This window comes from Falco naumanni, chromosome 12, assembly GCF_017639655.2.
Source record: "Falco naumanni isolate bFalNau1 chromosome 12, bFalNau1.pat, whole genome shotgun sequence".
Lineage (NCBI taxonomy): Eukaryota > Metazoa > Chordata > Aves > Falconiformes > Falconidae > Falco > Falco naumanni.
Window position 1 is genome coordinate 14,710,235 of NC_054065.1, and position 19,102 is coordinate 14,729,336.

The following is a 19,102-nucleotide window of genomic DNA, read 5'->3' on the forward strand; positions in this document are numbered from 1 at the left end:
AGCGCTGGAAGTATTAAAATTTACAACACATTTCACATTGCCAAATCACACGGTACCAGAAAGAAATGATAGCACCTGCTAACTGGATCACTATTTCAAAGCAATATGGCAAACGTGGTTGAAAAACACTATTTCTAGCATGAGATACCACGTGTTATCACCATAGTTTACTGCAAGCTGGCAACAACTTGAAATAATCTGGCAGATTCTTGTCTACAGTCAGAAAATTTTGCAAGAAACTCTCTGTGACCCTGAACTTTATACTCTCTGGGGCGCTCATATATTTCTCGACCTGAGTGTATCCTAGAAGTCAAACTCCGAGGGATTTATTGTCTTGTGCCTCAAATAACATTGTGCCCTGCCCTCTAGCTGTACTTTCACAGTCAAAGATTTTCATTTTTTCACTGGATAGTCTTGTGTTTATCTGCTTAAATTTATAGTCACTTGAAGTTACCAAATTTAGAATTGACTTCAGTATCCAGTTAATATTTTTACTGCTTTATTTATCAGTTTTGCAGCTTTTGGCAAACTCGGGCTGTAGTGCTTTCAAATGGGAACATATGCTGTCATTTGTTTTTTTTTAAAAAGAACTACCCATCCATCGTTATTCAGGATCAGCTTACAAGTAATTCTCCCTTCTTTCTTATTCCTCCCCTGGGCCATGTCAACCTATGTTTGTCACCGGGCACCATGTGTGTGCTTTATACAAAAGCAAAGATGGGTATGCACAATGAAACTCAGGAGAAGAAGAAAATACCCTAATGTCTGGAAGAGTTTATGTTGTGGGTTTTAGAGCAATTTCCCCCTTATACTAATGTAATAGATTTTTTTTAAATTTCAGCCACTTGGTCATGAGCACACATTGAAAGAAACTGTCCTATTTTCAGCACTTTACAAGTTAGTGCATGCGTGTGGGATTAAGGGCATGTGTATTTTGATGATTTTTATTTTTATCACTGAATTTAGTAAAAAGGTCCATTGGTATGCTGCTTTTCTTTGTATCATTGTATTGTTTAGTGTTTTACTGGCTTAATATTCCCTCAAACTAACTGACTTCCAATGCACACCTGGAAAGTAGAGCTATTTTTTCCAGTCTCTAAGCTGTTTTGGCTAAATACAGACTCACACTTCAATTGCCTCAAGTTTCTTCTTTGAAACTAGTCATCTATATATTTTCTCCTGAAAATACATGGCATATGAAACAGAAGGCGTTGCCTTCATGTCAGCTGCACTCAAGCCATGAAAGTTTCTGAAACCATTGTGGCTAAAAGTTTTCCAAATATACAAGTACAATATAAGGGGGGGGAGGAAGAAAAAAAAAAAAAAAAAGAAGCCCAAAAAAGCAGCTTCAAGTTTAATATATTCCATACATGCCAGTTGTTCTATTAGAATAGTAACATAGCTGGGTCTTAGTCAGGAAACCCCTACTAACTCAGATTCTTGCCTAAACTTAATAAATACATTTTACCATTTGATTACATGAGATTATTGTTGCATCATTTATGTTGTTCACAGTATTAGATAAAACCATACCTGATATCTGAATGATCTTTCTCTGCCTCCCAAGGAGTGTGGTTTGTCATCCATAAGTTTTGAGGTTACGTTAGCATTAATTTCTACAATAGCCAAGGACTTTCACAGAAAAAAAAGTTTCTTTCCTAAGTTTTGTCATGCTGCTCTTGAAAGAAAAGGATGGAAAAGACTTCTGAAGTTGCTTATCATGAAGCTAAGATATCTGTCATCAATGTGCAGACCACAGTTGCAGTAAGACAGCAATGACTGTAACTTCTGTAAAGCAATGCCTGGTCAGGATAAGAACTTGACTGAGAATAATATAGCAGAAATTTACTGAGAATAAGAAATACCTAAAGGTGTTAAAGGTGCAATCACACTGAGTGTCACAGAGCGTAGAAGAGATACTGAAGCTTAGTGCATCCATGTTTCTTCCCAGGGATTCCCAGATAAACAGACACACAATTCTCAGTTCTGAGAAGTGCCAGCCTTACTGTGCATAAGCAATATACATAGGCATGCAGAGTAAATCCTGTGCTTGCGGGTCACATTTAGGAATGCAATGCACACGGCAACTCTGGGATCAATTCAATAGTTCTGATGTTTTCTAAAAATAATGGGTGTTTTACCTGTATTCTGTGTGGAACTTGTGACAGTGTACAGAAGCATTTATTTTGAACTGTAAACTGAACTGATAACAATGTCATTTTGAAAGAATATTAGGGAAAAATAAGCATACATATTTTATACTTAATTGCTTCTGTTTCAGCTGTGTATAGTTATAGATGCACCACGCAACTGACATGTCACTTCAAGTTAGACATTAAAAGGGGTTTTAACCTTGATTCAAGAGGTGAAAACTAACCAAAAAATGTATACAGTAGTATCAGCTTGAACAATTTTGAACTTTCTGCTACAAGGTTTTACTAAAAGACCATTCATCTGCAAGAGGAGTAGAGGGGATGGAAAACAGGAAAACACCACCATTGTTGGAGAAATCAATGTATTATGAGCATGTGGTTGCACTGTATAGTGTTTAGTTTAACCCTTGCCTCAAATAAGACAAAAGGTGTCAGGCCTGAAGCACCTCTGTCATGGATCTGATTTTTTTTTCTGTGCAAATAGCAAAGATACGTCTTAAGTCCCCACTTCAGTTAGGTTTACATTAAAGACCAAAGTACTACAGACGTTTTGTTTCCACTCTCTCGCCTGGCTACTCCACTAGCCATCTAAAAGGGTTTCTTAAATGCTTTTCTAAATGTTAGTATGATGTACAAGTTTTCCAGGAAATTTCCAGGAAATCCATAGGTTTTCATGTCAGCAGGAATGCTGTTCTTTAAGAAGATTCATTTGGATGTTGTTCAATGTTCTGGCATGTGGGCTAGATCAGGGCCATCTGTATACACCTTGGGCAGTTGTGGGGATCAGATTATGGTTTTGGGACCCCCTGTCCCAGCTGGCCACACTCGTACCCCATATCAAGTGCCACACTTTTGCTGGTCCTCCCGTAAACATACCCGTTGGCTGCAGTGCAGAATCGCTAGGCTGTTTGTGCTGGGCTACCAGCTCAAGAAGGTGCAAGATGTATACATGTATTTAGGCATTTCTCATAACTCAGACAACTATGATCCATGAAGGAAAGGACATTGAGCTCGATGTTCTGGTAGCTGTCAGGTGAATTACACTGTACTGTATACTGAGAAGAGACAATCCTGACATATCTAGAAACTGTTACAACTTATCCACAAGATTCTTATCTGGAGAAATATATCCAACCTCTGCACATCTGTGGGATATTATTAGCAACTACTTGTCCCACATCATTATTTTCTTTGATCTTAAACACGCAAACATTTTTGAGCAAAGAAGTAGTGAATTAATTTATTTTAGCCGTTTCAGCAAAATATAAAATGGAAGAAGTTTTTCACCAGATTTATAGCTTGTTCTGAAACACTGGATATATCACATTTGCCATGTTATTTCTCATTCACCCCTTGTCCTGGGTTTTACACGATCAGATGGAAACTGCTATTCTAGGTCTGGCCTTTACCTTGAAAAAATCAAAGCAAATACAGATGTGAAAGAGCTCCATTTGTGGTTTACAGTTCATTAGATTACAGGACTTTTATTTATTACAAAGAGCTCTTGCGGAGGAAACCTTGGTTATTCTACCAGCTTTTTAGAGCCAATAGAAAGGCTACTCTGAGGTATACAGAAGGTGAAGCAAACAAGTTTAGGCTTGGAATCACTAGGCTGTGCATAAAACCTAATTTATTTTTTGCTCACTCCATCTCAAGTCCTGTCTTAGAATTACAGAATCATTCTGGTTGGAAGGGACCTTGGAAGGCTGCAAGGTCCAACCTGCTGCTCAAAGCTGGGTTTGAGCTGACTAGGTTGTCCAGACATGTTATGAAAAACTCCAAGGACGGAGACCCTGCAAACTTCTCTGATGACCTCTTGCCATGTGTAACTATCCTCATGGCATCTTTTTCCTAATATCTTAATTGTAGTAGGCTAAATTAGAGAATTGAGAGCTTAATTTCCAGATTCTGTTTTGCTTACTTGCTAGTCACTAGAAGGAGTCTCTAAATAATAATGCAATTCACACTGAGCTTTTCAGTATTTCAGAAAAAACACTTAATAGCAAGAAAGCTTGCAAAGACTGCAAGCTGTTCCAACAACAGTGAAATGCTGAAGTCAATGTCAATAAAACTGAGAACTGGATAGCTGTGCTACAAGTTCATGACTTCTAATAAAAATATCACTTTATCCAAAGATGTCTTTGCTCTTTTTTGAGATCTGATAAGCTGAAGTTGAGTGGGTCATGTGGGAAGCTTAACAGGAACACACAAGTAATCTCAGAATGTTCTCTGACAGATCAGGAGAAACTACTTGAAAAGATTTCTGGTAAAGATGCAGTGTTCTCTTTCTTGGAGAAACAACGAAAGGAAAAACTCATGGCTGCCTCTAGAATTTAGCATCACACCTAGTAAAACCTGCTAAAAAGGGTTACAGTAAAAACTGTTTATCAACAAATAAAACTACAAAACACCCTAGAAAGATTGAAGAGAAACTTACAGAAAGAAAGAAAGGTCTGTGTGGGCTTGAGACCTGAAGCAACAGATGTAAGGTGTCTTATTCAAACATTCTCTTACAGTTTTAAACTTAATTCTTACATAGTAAAACCCAAAGCATATTACCTCAAATACTGCTACAAGGGAATCATTGCTGCTTGTCTAGCTGCTGCTTCGATTCCATGGTATTTTTCCTGATTGTGATCATCTTTATGGAAGTACTTAGTACATACAAAAATACAAAAGATCTTCAAGAACTCACAGTTTTAGCCATATACTGTGCTGACCTGAAGCACAAAACAGCATGTAAAAACATGGGCATAAGTTTGTTATGGTATGTAACTTAACAGTCACCACAGGCTAAAATAAATGCTTTTTTTCCTCCAAGACAGGTCTGGAATAACTAAAATTACTTAAATACACTGCAGTAACAAGAACCTGTGAAGATCCTTTAACCTACTTATAATATCCTATATAACTACTTATATATGTTTTCAAAATTAATGGTTCATCAGTATTTCAAGCATTTGCTTAAAAACTGATTTGGTAAATATTTCTAAAAACACTTCATATGTTACAATAATTGCATAAAGAAATGGAAAAGTAGCTTTATCTTTGTCAGAGTGAACCTTTTTTATTGCACAAAGAGAAAAGTGGCACTGGTTTCTGAATTTTCAGTCAGTTTTGCTATTGATATCTTTGTCTTAGCAATAGTGAAAAATCATAATCCTTTTCAACAAGTACAATCTTACCAGATTTCTGTCAGACTCAGAACTCCAAAAATAAACCTTAATGCAAAGCATTTATCTTTGTTGTTTCCCCTCCCTCCCCCCCCCCCCCCCCCCCCCTTGGAAATAGGGCTGAAGAAATGAAACCCATCACAAGAGCGGGGCCGGTGACACCAGTAGAGGTCACCCTAGGAATAAAATCAGTGCCCACACGCACCAGAACAGCGAACTTTTATGAAAACGCTGCTGTTGCTTGGTATTTCAAGCACAAATGTATAGAAGAACATAACACAGAGAAACATTGTGCATATCAAAATTATGAATTTCTGAGACAAATCTCTCTGTAAGTCTGAGGCCATTGCAAACCGACTACGCGGCTCTTGGTTTTGGTTTTTTTTTTTTTTTTTTGGCTAAAAGTAGCATATTTTACAGACTGGAAATACATGAACCCACCTACGTTTTAAAGGAAACATCTCTGGGTGCCTAGCAGCAGTGGGGACATGTTGCTTTATCTCTTGTAAAAAAAAAGGAAAGTCTTAAAATTCTGGACTTCAAACAGATTATTTCTCTAAAGTGCTTTAGTTAGCTGATACATAAGATACAATTTTTCAGCACCAGAAATGATGGTCTTAAAACAGGCCGTCTATTATTCTCGATGAACTGCATAGGATTTGTGTGGGAAAACACAGACTGCCACTTCCCTCAGCTTCTGTCATTTTGTGATTGAAAACACTTGTGTCTCCTCATTTCGCGGCATTAGTACAGATCAAGACTCTCCTGCTTCATATGAACAAAGTTAAGTCTCATCTCAGTTACATGACGTAAAGCAGTGAAAGAAACTGAGGTCATTTTATTTAAATATGGATTTATTTAAATAAGAGATTAACTCTGATGCAAACCAGCAGTTTGGAAGTGCTATGTGCTTTCCATTCACACAGATCACAGCAGAAAAGTTCAAGACAGTTATTAATTATTAGCCCCATTAATATTATAAATATCTAGTGAGATGCTGCTATGGTTGCAGAAAGAACTATCATACGCTCCCTAAGCATACCTTATAGCCACACCATAAATAAACCATGGTGGTCTAGCTTTACTAGTGGCATGGGCTATACTGGAAGGGTTCAGGGTCAGGTTGGACAGGGGCTCTGAGCAACCTGGTGAAAGATGTCCCTGACCACGGCAGGAGGGTTGGATTAGATGATTTTTACAAGTCTGTTCCAACCCGTGTCATTCTGTGATTCTATGATATCTCACTCTGGACAAGCGGTAGCATTTTCCAATTCTACCTCTTCAGATACGCAGAAATGTGTCAGACAATATATTTGCATCTTGTCAGGTATAGGATATACAGTAGTGGCAGCTTCCTTGAGCACTGCAAACTAGTGCACTGGAGGAGTAGTTCCTTTGAAATTCTTTGCTAACACTGGCTTTACTATTCCTGCAGTAGTACCCTTAGGTACTACTATCAGATGTACCCTGGTACAGCACTGTCTGTCCCTGCTTTATTCTGGTACTGATCACACTGTTCTTTTGCTTCTAATCAAGGAAAGGTGAGTTAGCAGAATGAAACACACTATGAAGGAACATGTAGCAGGGCAAGAACAAGGGCATAAACTGGTACCAGTATCTTTAGAACAGGTATGTAACTTTGAAAATGTAGGAAAAGATGATGTTGACAAAGCTTTAGAGGGAACAAAGATAAGGAGAAAGCTCCCTATTTTTTGCTTAAAAAAATGCATGTTACAAATCCAAATACGAAAATAACAGATGTCAAAATCCTTGCTTTCAGGCATTTGCCACACTAAAGCAAATGCTGGTATGCATTTTCAGGGTTTCAGAAGTATCTGTTATTTCTAACTCACCTAGTCATTTTATTTTTTATGAGGAATGGGCTTTTTCAAACCAAGGGATAGTTTTTCTTTCCACTCTTTTCCTCCATCTTTTCTACCCAGAAGCATGCTGGAGACCCAGTGCTTTTTCTCTGTCAGTACCTCAACAGGGTGCACATTATTTAATTTTAAATCCTGCCTAAAAATGCAGTTAAGCATGTTACTCTGAAAGATCTTATTGAATAAAATAAGTTATCTGCATAATAAGGTATTTTTACAATTAATAAAGATGAAAGTCACACTGAGAGTGAATAATCCTTGCAATTTTTCACGAAGCATTCAACATTTCTGGCTGTGTACTGAAAAACACGGAGCTCTCCCTTGCCTCCAATGAAACCTCCCATCTATTTGTGTCCTTTGTTAACTCCCAGCATATGCTGTTTTAAAAAGAGATAGCTAAGAACAATGGGGCTAAGAAGTGGAGTTTTCCTTCAATAAGAAATCACATCTTCAGCATAGCCATGAGGGAGACAGATCTACACTGTTTAAAATCCAAGCAGAATAGCTTCTTAAAGAATTTTAACCATAAAATGCTTTAAGTTAGGAAAAAAAAAAAAAAGGCAGCTGGAAGATGTTAACTTGGTTTCTAATTGAAACAATGGTGTGTTTTATTTCATGTTGGGATTTCAGCTGAGTCTTAATTAGACTTTTTAGCATGCAGTTTTCATTTAAAAATATCTTGATGACATTCTGGTCATGAAGAAGATCCTGGGAGACTTGACACCTGTTATTCCTTGGAAGAACATTCATCCAAAAAGGCATGCAGGCAAATAATACTCCCCAACTCATAGAATAAATATTAAGTCAAAATATCCAGAGTACTCAAAAGAACAACAAAAGAGGAAAAAAAGTCTGGAAAATACTTTGTGCAGTCCAGACTTAGCGGTGATAAGCAGATAGCAATGCTCAAAACAAAAGGCAAAAGGACACGGGTTGTCTGCTATGTTGTTGAACACTAACAGAATATTTACAATGTGAATGTATAGCTGGTAAAGTCACTACTATGTTATTTCCTAAAGATATGAAGAAATTATGCTTACTTATTTTATTAAAAGCAGTTTAGACAGTTATTAAAATCAGCATTTGCAACACAATTTTCTATATAGTAAGAAGTCTGTATGCAAGACCAGCTGTTATCATGCAGATTGAAACATAGAGTCAGAAAATCTTTTTGAAACACTGAACAATGACTTCTAATAAACAGCATTGCTATGATTTATCTTGATGTAACTTCATAAAGTGGCATAAAATTAGTAAATGGTATTAAAACCTGGAGTGAATTAAAGAAAGAATACTACGTTATACTGAAGATATAATCTTTAGATTGAACTTCAGGTACTAGAACAGAATAGCATAGAACAGAACTGAACAGAACAGTTGGATGGGACCTATAATGGTCATCTAGTCCAACTGCCTGACCACTTCAGGGCTGACCAAAACTTAAAGCATATTACTAAGGGCAGTGTCCAAAAGCTTTTTAAACATTGTCAGGCATTGGACATCCATCACCTCTCCAGGAGCCCTGTTCCAGTGTTTGACCACCCTCTTGGTACAGAAACATTTCCTAATATCAAGTCTGAACCTTCCCTGATGCAGCTTTGAACCATTCACACACATCTTGTTACTGGATGCCAGGGAGAAGAGATCAGCACGTCCTCCACTTCTCCATCTCATACTGATCAAAATAAACTCAGTTTGACTCCTGGGCTTTATTGACATGACAGCATTAATTTTCAGTGCTGATTTTTACATAAAAATAAAAAAAAGGATAAAGGTATGAAATAATAATATCATCAACAGAACTTGAGATGGATGGCTAAATTGCAAAGACAAAGGGGAAATTACTTTGGTACTCTGCAGTAACTTATTTTCCTGATTTTTGGAAGGAAAGAAAGCCCCCCAGTTTTCTCTCCCTTACTAAAAGACAAATAGTTTGCTGTGTAATGTATACATAGAAACAAAACCATCAACTGCAATCTGGTCAAAGTTGGCTCTATCTTTTTTTGTGAAGAAGGTCCATGAAGGCACATTTTGGGATTCTTTAATGGATCTAAGTGAGGAGGGCTTAAACTGTTATTGACCTAGCAGTTTTCTGTCACATTTTAGCTGGAGTTTGTTGTCCCAAAAGTAGAATTCTCATATGAACACTCCTAGGTTGTTTCAGTACAAAGTCAGTGGAGTCAGCTTAAAGCATCTCAAAGCAAATTTGGATGACTTTACACTTATGTGAACAACTTACATAGACACTTTTAGCTTCACAGCTGTGTCAACAGAAACTGCAAGAAATAACTTCTCAACTTCTATAACTAGATGTGAAAGAAATGACCTGTGTATGCCTTCGGTCCCTCTTGGAATGATGAAAACTAAAAAGGATGTCAGACAGATTGTGGCAACATGGCTAGAAGCTCAGTCTCAGGACAAATCAATGTCTGTTAGTGGGATTTCAAGTTAGAGTCATCAGAAAGCAAAAAAAAAAAACCCAAACCTAAAAATGAGGAGAGTTTAGATGCCTGTTCTTGTTTTGGTCACCCTGAAAAGAAAGCAAGCCAATATAAAACCCCCAAACCTGTAAGACTTTTGCATTATTTTTCTCACCACACATGAAATCAGAGGCCTTTTGAGCCAAATTTCTGGCAAAGCTCATAGAGTCCATGTTCTTTATGGCATGCACTACCGTAGAAAACTTGTGGCAAAAACTGTCCTAGAAAATACAACCTGCTCCACAAGCAGATTCAACATTGGGAGAGAACTTGTTGCCCCTGTTGTATCCTGTTCTGTTTGAAATGTTTTCCTCTTACCTAGAGCTGCCCTTTGAATGCGCCTCTGGGTTATCTCTCCTTTTAGATGGTCTATAAAAGACACAAAATGCAAATAGTTAGAATTAAAAATGTCAAATATCAATGAAGTCATTGCTTATTTCCCACCATTTGGAAACACTTGTGCTGCTGGCAAGTTTAAGGGGATTTTTTGTGATCCACAGGACAAATAGTTTTCTGAGCAATCTCCTTCTCACTACTGCAAGTAAGGAAGTAGGCACAAGTTGGCTCTACATAGCCTAAGATTTAACTTTATCCAGTAAGAAAGACTGAAAAAGAAGCTATTTACTGTCAAGCAGTTTCACAGGGTAATGATCTCCTGCTGCTAGATACAAAAGAAGTCCAAGTGAGGCTAGAAGACGTACAGAATTCCAAGTATTTGCTCAAACAGACTTATAGGCCTGGCGGTGGAAATGAGCTATGAGGTCATCCAGTCCACCTCTTTGCCAGTGAAGGGTTCGTTCCCTACAGCCCATTTTTTCCTGTTCATCCATTTCAGTTTTAAATACCCCATGTGCTAGAGCTTCTGCAAGTTCTCCTATTCAACAGGACCTACTGTGTAATGTCATTGGTCTTCAATCAAATTTTTTCTTTGATTTCATTATCTCATTATTACTAGTTAGGGTCCCATGCCCCATATATTTCACCTTTACCCTTCTTTTAGTAATTTCCTCCTTGATCTATGACACTGTTCCAGTTCACCAATTATTTCAAACCATAATTAGATTACCACATGGGAAGTCATTATTCATAGATATTAATGGAACCAATGAAGGAAAAACATAACCCTAAATGTGCAATTTCAGCAGTGTATGTGTTCTGAGGGAGGATGGGATTATGCTTTCAAGTTTTCAAATTAAAACAATTTCTAAGCAGACTTGTTCATAATCTTTATTAAGTTGTATATCTGGATATCAAGGAAAGATTAAAAAATATCCATGCTGGATTCACTTTTTTCCCCAGACCTGTCATTACTGCAGATATTAGCACGCATTCTGAATTAAAAGTATCCTTTTGTTTCCAAGTGAAGACTTGTAGAGTAAGCTAATTAGAGCAAATTAAGTCATTAAAAGCTGTCAAATGTCTAACTGAAGAATGTGAAAACCCATTTAAATTCACAGGTTATTAGAATTAGACTGTTCTATGAGCACCAAAAAACCATGAAAAATTAAACTTCTTTAGGATTATATGCAATACACTGTAGTATAACAGACAAGTTATGTCGTTTTGAATATTTTTAGAAAAAAACCCAAAAACAACAAAAACCCCTACCTACTCCTTGTCTGTAAAACAGATATTATGATTCCTGTTTTTATGCACAAGAAGTTCTATTCTTTTCAATTATTTCCATTTAAACCAATGAATTCTTCTGTACTTAAAAGTATGTGTAAAATTAAGAAAAGCCTTCAGCTGCTGAGAAACAGGTTAAGCCAAAGAAGTAACATCACCTACCTCAGCTATACCAAATAAATCCTCTCTGCTGTAGTAACACTCTACCAAAAAACTTACAGTTAAGCAAGCTCCTCATTTCTGTAACTATAGACAAAACCCCCTTAATTAATAATTTTTACTAACAAAAGCTCCGTTAAATGATCAACACACACTATTCATGCTTTGAAAGCTTTTAAAGCAACTTAGTTGATGTCAATACTCAGTGAAATGTATTTAAATGTACCAGTTCTTTCCTCAGATTGCTTTTTGCTATACTGGATGTTTAGATCCTTGTATTCTATTGTACTGTATCACACAGGGTGATGTTACTCGCTTAGTATTGAGCCATAAAACAGTTATGAAACAATTTGTAGTAATCTTGAGATTCAGCTCAATGGATGACCATTACCTTAGGCTCAGAAAGACATCTATACATTATCTTCATGTAAGGGCTCAGAAACTCCCTTCCTTTACCACTGTGAGCTGCCATAGGCAACGCCACCATTATTTGAAAAAAATGGTTCTAATAGTGAGAATATGCTGTTTCTCATGAGCTAAGTGAAAATAAAGGTGACATACAAGTTCCCAAACCTTGTGTCAATACGTGGTGTTAGTGGCTTTATTTCTCTTTCTTTAATCTTGCTAGAAACAGACCATCAGCAATCCAATGTTTTGCATCTCAAGTGGCAATGTCAACCAAAAAAGCAAGCCAAACAAATCAATGAAAGTAAGATTGAACAGACAGATAACAGCTTGCAATCAGTACACATATGTGGAAGCACAAGAATATAGGGACTGGTTTTTAAATTATTATAACCAAGAGGCTTGACTTTCAGTTACCCAGAATTTACTCTCAGCACAGCTGGGATAGAGAGTACAGAGGCTGCAAAGCCTTTTTTTTTTTTTTTTTTTTTTTTTCTTTTTTATGGCAAGCTTTGTTAGGCCAGCCAGCAGTGCGGAACTGTCCCAAATGCTCCTCCCTCCCCTCATTCTAGCCCTCATACACTTCTGCTCCATCCATGACATGGACCATGATGTTGTAAGAAATCTTGTGCTTCTATCTGGAAGCTTTACAAAAGAATGAGAAGTTGGAACTGGACTACCTGTAATCAGAAAGGAACCAAAGAAAACTTCTCCTTCAGCTAGAAAAATAAAAATACAGTCTCACCATTCTTATAGCAAGAGTTTTATTTTTCTTCTATGAATAGAAATAGAAAGGTGACATTTATCCAATTCACATAGTCCAAACTGCCTTTTCAGGACAACAAAAACTGAAGTTCATTTCGCAGAAAACTTCCTGAGAAGAAACTGTAATTGTATTACGGGAAAAGAAACCCAAACAGGAATTCTGGTTCAGAGAACATGATGGTATCATGAGGCACCTGACTATAAATCCATACCAAGACTTAGCCAGACATGATTTAATCTTGCAATTTGTTTTAATCCAATTTGAAATTTGACAGTTTATTTAGATTTCCTTTGGAAAAAAAATTATGGTTTTCATGTAGAAACTCTTATTTTTGATGAAACCTTAATACTTTCTGTGCATGTTTTTGATTAAAGTAATCTTGTTCTGATTTCACTACAAATACTTGCGTGGGAGAATGAATGCTTCTGACCTGCTCTACTTTTCCGCCTCTGAGAACACCATCACCCCAACGCAAGACTTGAAGTTCGTAAGTGACACAAGTAGAGGATAATTCCAGTACTTCTGCCTGCACAGACCTTCCCATATAAACAAATGGAAGATTTCAGTCTTTTGTACTGCCAGTTCTACAACCTTCATAAACACAAATATTTACCCAAAGAAATATGAAGAATCACATTCTTAGAAAAAAGCCCCCATGACTTCTGATTCCAACAGTGTAAAGCTGTGGACAAGGTAGTGCTTAAATGTGGTTTGCAGAAATTGAATTTAAGACTTGGGGAACATCTCTCAACATACGGCTAATTATGTTTTCTGAAGTTTCACCAAACAAGAAGCTAAAAATAGGTCTGCAGCTAATACCAAATAATTTTTTGCAGTGGAGTCATTCTTCATTTGGAGATAACAGTCCCAATAAAATGTTGAATGCTGCAACTCCACATGTTTTGGCAAAAAAGTAGTTTTGGGGAATTTAAGAATTCACTCAGCATGCAGCCAGCTGTCATTAAGGCTGTGATAAATCTGTTGGTTTTGGCCTGTGTTTCTGGACACATGTACCATCCTGAGGTATGGAAAAGATATGAAATGGTAACACAGAACTTCAGCTTTCTGACAGGAGACAAAAGCAAGGAGGGAAATGGAGAAGACAAACTGGAATAGAGAAACCTAATTAAGACTGATGTAAAGCAGAAGAAAGTATCCTATATGCTGACTAAATATGACAGAATCCATAACTTTAATAGTATGGCTGTCCTTTAACTTCTTGTCTTTGTGTTCTTCCAGACTGTTTCAAGGAGCTGAAATAATCTGCTAATTTATTACCGAGAATGAATACTGCATATGCTTCAAGGCGATACAAAAAATGAGTATGTTCCAATTAATAAAATATTGATTTTAAAAAAATGAGTGTTTTTGTTTTGTTTGAGTCCACATTACAGGTTTCAAAGCTTCTCTTATGTTTTATCAGACCTTCCATATAATACTATTATCAGGTTTCAAAGACTGCTAAACTAAAGGGTGAAAATACTTGACAAGATAAGAGTACACAAACTTAACTTCCTCCCTTTGAGAATATTTGCTGTTATTGATGTGGATAGATCTTTAACTTGATGCAGGGTCTCTTCTGACTTAAATGACAAGCTGAAGCCTTCATCAATAACATCTCATTTCTTGTTATTTTTTAATATTTTTATATTATTTTACATTTTTCAAGCCTTTGTTGAGCTTAATGAGACCTTCTATCCAGGAGATCTTGAAGCCTTCACACCTAAACTGGGATGCTGTATCTCTCTCTCCATCTTTAAATCATTGGTGTTACATAAAATATCAGGCAGAGCATCCTTTTATACATCCAGGGAACCTGTAATTCCTGGAATTCACCCTCCAGGGCATTTTGGGTGCCTAATAATGCTATATGGTCCAAGTGTTAGATCTTTTTTTTTCTGCTTCTCACCCCACCAGTGAGTAGGCTGTGCTTGCACAAAAATTTGGGATGGGATACAGCTAGGACAGCTGACCCCAAATAACCAGTGTTATCATATAACACCTAATGTCATGTTTAGCATAAAAAGCTTGGGGGAATGTGAAGGAAGGGGGGGGACATTGAAAGTGATAGTATTTGTCTTCCCAAGTCACTGTTAAGGAGTGATGGAGCCCGGCTTTCCTGAGGATGGCTGAAAACTGGCCTGTTGATGGGAAGTGGTGAAGGAATTCCTGGTTTTGCTTTGCTTGCGCATGCACCTTTTGCTTTACCTATTAAACTGTCTATCTCAACCCATGAGTTTTCTTACTTTTACCTTCTGATTCTCTCCCCCATCCCACTAGGGAGGAGTGAGCAAGTGGCTGTGTGGGGCTGAGCTGCTGGCCAGGACTAAACCATGACAGGAATTACTTGGGGTTACTGTTTGCAATGCAACACCCCTAGAAATGCAGTTGAACCCAGCTATCACCCAGCTATGAAGACCTACTCAAGACTCTGGATCTATTAAATTTGATTAAAAAGGTTGCGTGCATCCACTTGAGTCAGATAAGGAGTCCTGCTGAATGAGCACAAATTAAAGCTGTATGCTCAGCAAATAATCATTGAGATAGGCCTTTAGAGACAGAGAGCAGGGTAATCACATAACTTCCATGAGCCTTGTAGAGATACATTTTTAACTGAGCTTGAGGTCGGAGTTGTAACAGTATAGAAAGATATCTAAAAGTAGGAGACATTGAACCCAAATGGAGATACTCGAATGCAGCGAGTCTCAAATGCACAATACTCAGAGACAGTTATTGGAAATCTTACCAGATGCGTTAGATATTTTGAAAATCTGGTGTGGAACATGTATAAGAACACAACCTATGACAAAAAGTATCTAGTAAGAAAAGTCACGGAATAATAAAAAAAATAATTCTGTTCTAACTCAAAATCCTGCAGCACTAAGAGCAGACAAACAGTTCAGCCTTTCTCTGACCCAGAAAAATATTTGGGCCAAATTCTGACTCTTCTTTGCAACCTTTGTCCTTCTCCAATGGCAAAAACATGTCAGACGGCTCTATTAGGACAGTGTGCAGAGGCAAAGTAGTCTGCACTAATAACCTGGCTCAACAGTATTTCTGATGCAAATGCTTTATTTTGGGATACATGGTTGGCCAAATTCTCGTGTAATCTGACAAGTCCTAACTCTCAGAAAGCCGTCAGAGGCATCAGGAGAGAAAAACCACTGCTGCAGCACTCAGAGCCTCCTGACTATAGCACACACATTTTTCAAGGTATGAAATACAGCCTTCATCAGTGTTAAAAAAATATTAATTACAATACTTGAGGTAAGATATTGTAAAGTATAACCTGCTGCAACAGATTTCTGCCTTTTGTTCACTGAAGAAACATCTGCAGTGGGTTAAGATTTTACTGGCTCTCCTTTCTCCTTTTTCCTCTCTCTTCCCTCCTTTGCAAGGTTTGCTGTCCGAGGTTACTGCCCCCACAGACAGTGGGTAGAAGCAAATGTCTGCCTGCATTCTGGCTACTCCAGCACAGTTTGGCATCTCAGCACAAACATATTGGCAATTTAAGCTGTGACACATATCATCAAGTCAACTGGAATGTCTGAAATACTAGCAAACACTCTTTTGCCAGCTGTGCTGGGAAGAAAGGATTGAAAACTGTAACTGCCAGCAAAGAGATGGGGCAGACCACTGGGAGCAAGCAAGGTAGTTGGTGGTATTTCGTAGAACTGATCAGTCGAAGACTTCAGGAAAGATGACAAGTTCAGAATCGGGAGAACAACCCTGACTTCCCATAGTTGCAAACCAGAGCCTAAACTCAGCCCACTAACAAACACACTTGAAAATACACAATTTCCCCAACATACTCTCATTCTTTGAAGTTTAAATATCCCAGATTCAAATGCGTATGTTTTATTGTGATGTAGGATACTGCACATTTTGAGATTACTATTTAAAACATCTGACCAGGGCATGTTCCTGTCCTTGCCACACTCAGCTGAGACAATAATTGTTTTTATTGATGCATTTAATACCTTCAAGCATGATCAAATTTACAGACACAAAGCTTATGAGACAGTCAGCCTCTGACACTCATTGCTATAGGACGACACTGTATTTGGCTTCACTGATTATTCCTTGTACTCAATATGTAGTCCTCTAAAATCTGTCCTATTTCTATACTCCATACTAAGTCTCCTCCTCATTTCCTATATGCTTTCATTAGTTTGGGCCAGATTACATCATACCTTTTTTCTCAGAAGATGATTACTTACACTTTCTGATTGATCGGCATTCCTCTAAGTGTTCATTGTTTGGCCTGCATTTGCACAGCATCCTTTATCCCACTTTTTTTCTTTTCTTTTTTTTTATTTTCCCCTCCTACTAGCCTTTCATACGTTTCGGCTGTTACAGAAAAAAATGCTTTGATATGGCCATAGAGCAAAACTGTAGAGAAACTGAATTAATTCTTCTGGTGACAGCACTCTGGACCTCTTCCTTCCTCTAAGTACAGACACTAATTGGCTGCATAGGCTGTAATTGTTGAGGTGTTCCCCAAGGTCCCATTCATCCAGATGAGGGAAATGCTAGCATGTATCATAGCTCCCACTCACCCAAAGGCACAGGATTCCTTTCCGTAGAAAGTAGAGTATAGGAAGTGGCTAGTGCACATAAATTCCCAACATTCCACATACAGAACACTGGGATATCTAGGATAACCAGCAGTAGGCACTAAGGGCTCTGGACTGCAGTTCAACATCTTGAAACTGTAACTCAGAACCTGGATGCTTTCTGAATTTAGAAACAAATGCTCAGAAATTTATTCTATCGTCCTAAAGTTGGCTGTCACTACCCAACCGTTTTATTTTTAAGTTGAACTCAGTGCTGCCCGGGCAGTTTTAGTCGAGCATGGATGTTTAGCAGCAAGCACACTCCAAGAGACTTCAGCAGGACACATCATTTCTGGATTCTCAATGGGCATGAGGCAGGCAGCTCAGTCAATAAAGTGGTGTTTCTGTACGCACTAGCAAAGACAGTTTGTTGTATTTCAGTATTTTTAATTGGGTTTTGTTTTGGGGTTTTTGTTGTTTTTTGGTGGTTGTTTTTTTTTTTTCTTTTAGATAGCTCTCCTGAATTTAGATGCTTGAATTTCATTTAAGCTATACCTTAGATGCCAGAGTGCTCCTTTAGGTATTGTCCAAAGTTAACAAATACCCTGTGTATCTATCTTCTTTTCATATGCTGGAAAAGAGACAGAAATGATGCACATCTGGAAACTGTTACTCTGTTGTTTATCACATCTATTTGTTCATGAATTAATTATTAAGCTGGCCCAAAAAGCATGGCTGAAAAGCAATGCCATATGCATAAGGAATCTGTGAATTTAGTGCTCTGAATGCTCACATGACTAAATGCAGCTTACCTCTTGATTATTTCTGAGAAATTAATGTGAAAAGAAAGAATATGGAAAATTAAGTCAGAGGAACAGCTTTGTATACAGCTCCCCTCTCTCTCTCTCTTTTAAAGTCTAAATTTAAGAAGCTTAAAAAATAAATAAAAGGCCTTAAAGCATGAATAGACAAAGTCAAAGGCAAACAGTGTTACCCCCCAGTTCTTCTGGTAATAATACACTGGCCTCAGTTAATATTTTAAACAGAGAATGAATTTATTCAAATATAAGATGGACACAATTATTTTCTGTTGTAATACTGCCTTCATGGCTTCACAGTTTCTATGCAACAATTTGATGTTCAGTTTCATTTTTGGTCAAGGCTGTCCCATAGAAAATTAAATATAGAGTTCTAGGCTTCACTATATACTTCAGTTTCAGAACTATCTTACTCAAGAAATTGCCCTGGAATTGAGCTCATATTGCTGTGCACCTTCTGGTCAGATGAGACATACCTAGATTGATGTTAGGAATCTGATAGACATGGCACAAAACTAAAACCCAAATAACTTAAGAACAAAATATGGTGCTGGAGCTGCTTAGATATGCTGCCTACTATGTTTTGAGGGCATGTCAAGGTTTCAGGGTTATGGAAACAAGGTCAGAGTGAGAATGGGTGTATGACTTATTTTTTTCATGCTCATTTCCTTATAATACCAAACCTTTGAGAAATGGCTTTCTGAGTGTTAGACATATATTAGCATCCCAGTAAAATCTGAAATAGTGTCCTATAAATATATAGTATACATTTACTGTTGTGGATAATCTCAAGTCTGCTTCTTGAATGGCTCAGCAATGTAAAACACAACCTGATTCTACATAACTGGTATAATGATGTTATCAGCTCTGAACAGACATCTTCCCTCAGCCTTAAATAAAATGCACGAGAATATCTTTGTAATATAGCTATTCTCTGTTGATTGCACTCCTGAAACATTCACAACCAGCTGTGGTGCCGTCCATAGTCCCACATGATTTAGGAACTAATTTGATTAGAAAAAAATAACTATTGTGCTTTAGTAGATGTAAGTATGCCTATACTGCAAGTCTGCATGAATGCTGTCC

General features: G+C 37.5%; 1 protein-coding gene across 1 annotated transcript in view; it reads right to left on the reverse strand.

Moving 5' to 3' along the window:
- Positions 1 to 19,102, reverse strand: part of KIF6 (kinesin family member 6) — a 157,830-nt gene that overhangs the window by 20,201 nt on the left and 118,527 nt on the right. The window contains 1 exon segment of the mRNA XM_040612049.1: positions 10,005 to 10,055. Within this exon segment, the coding sequence (XP_040467983.1) occupies positions 10,005 to 10,055 (51 nt within the window).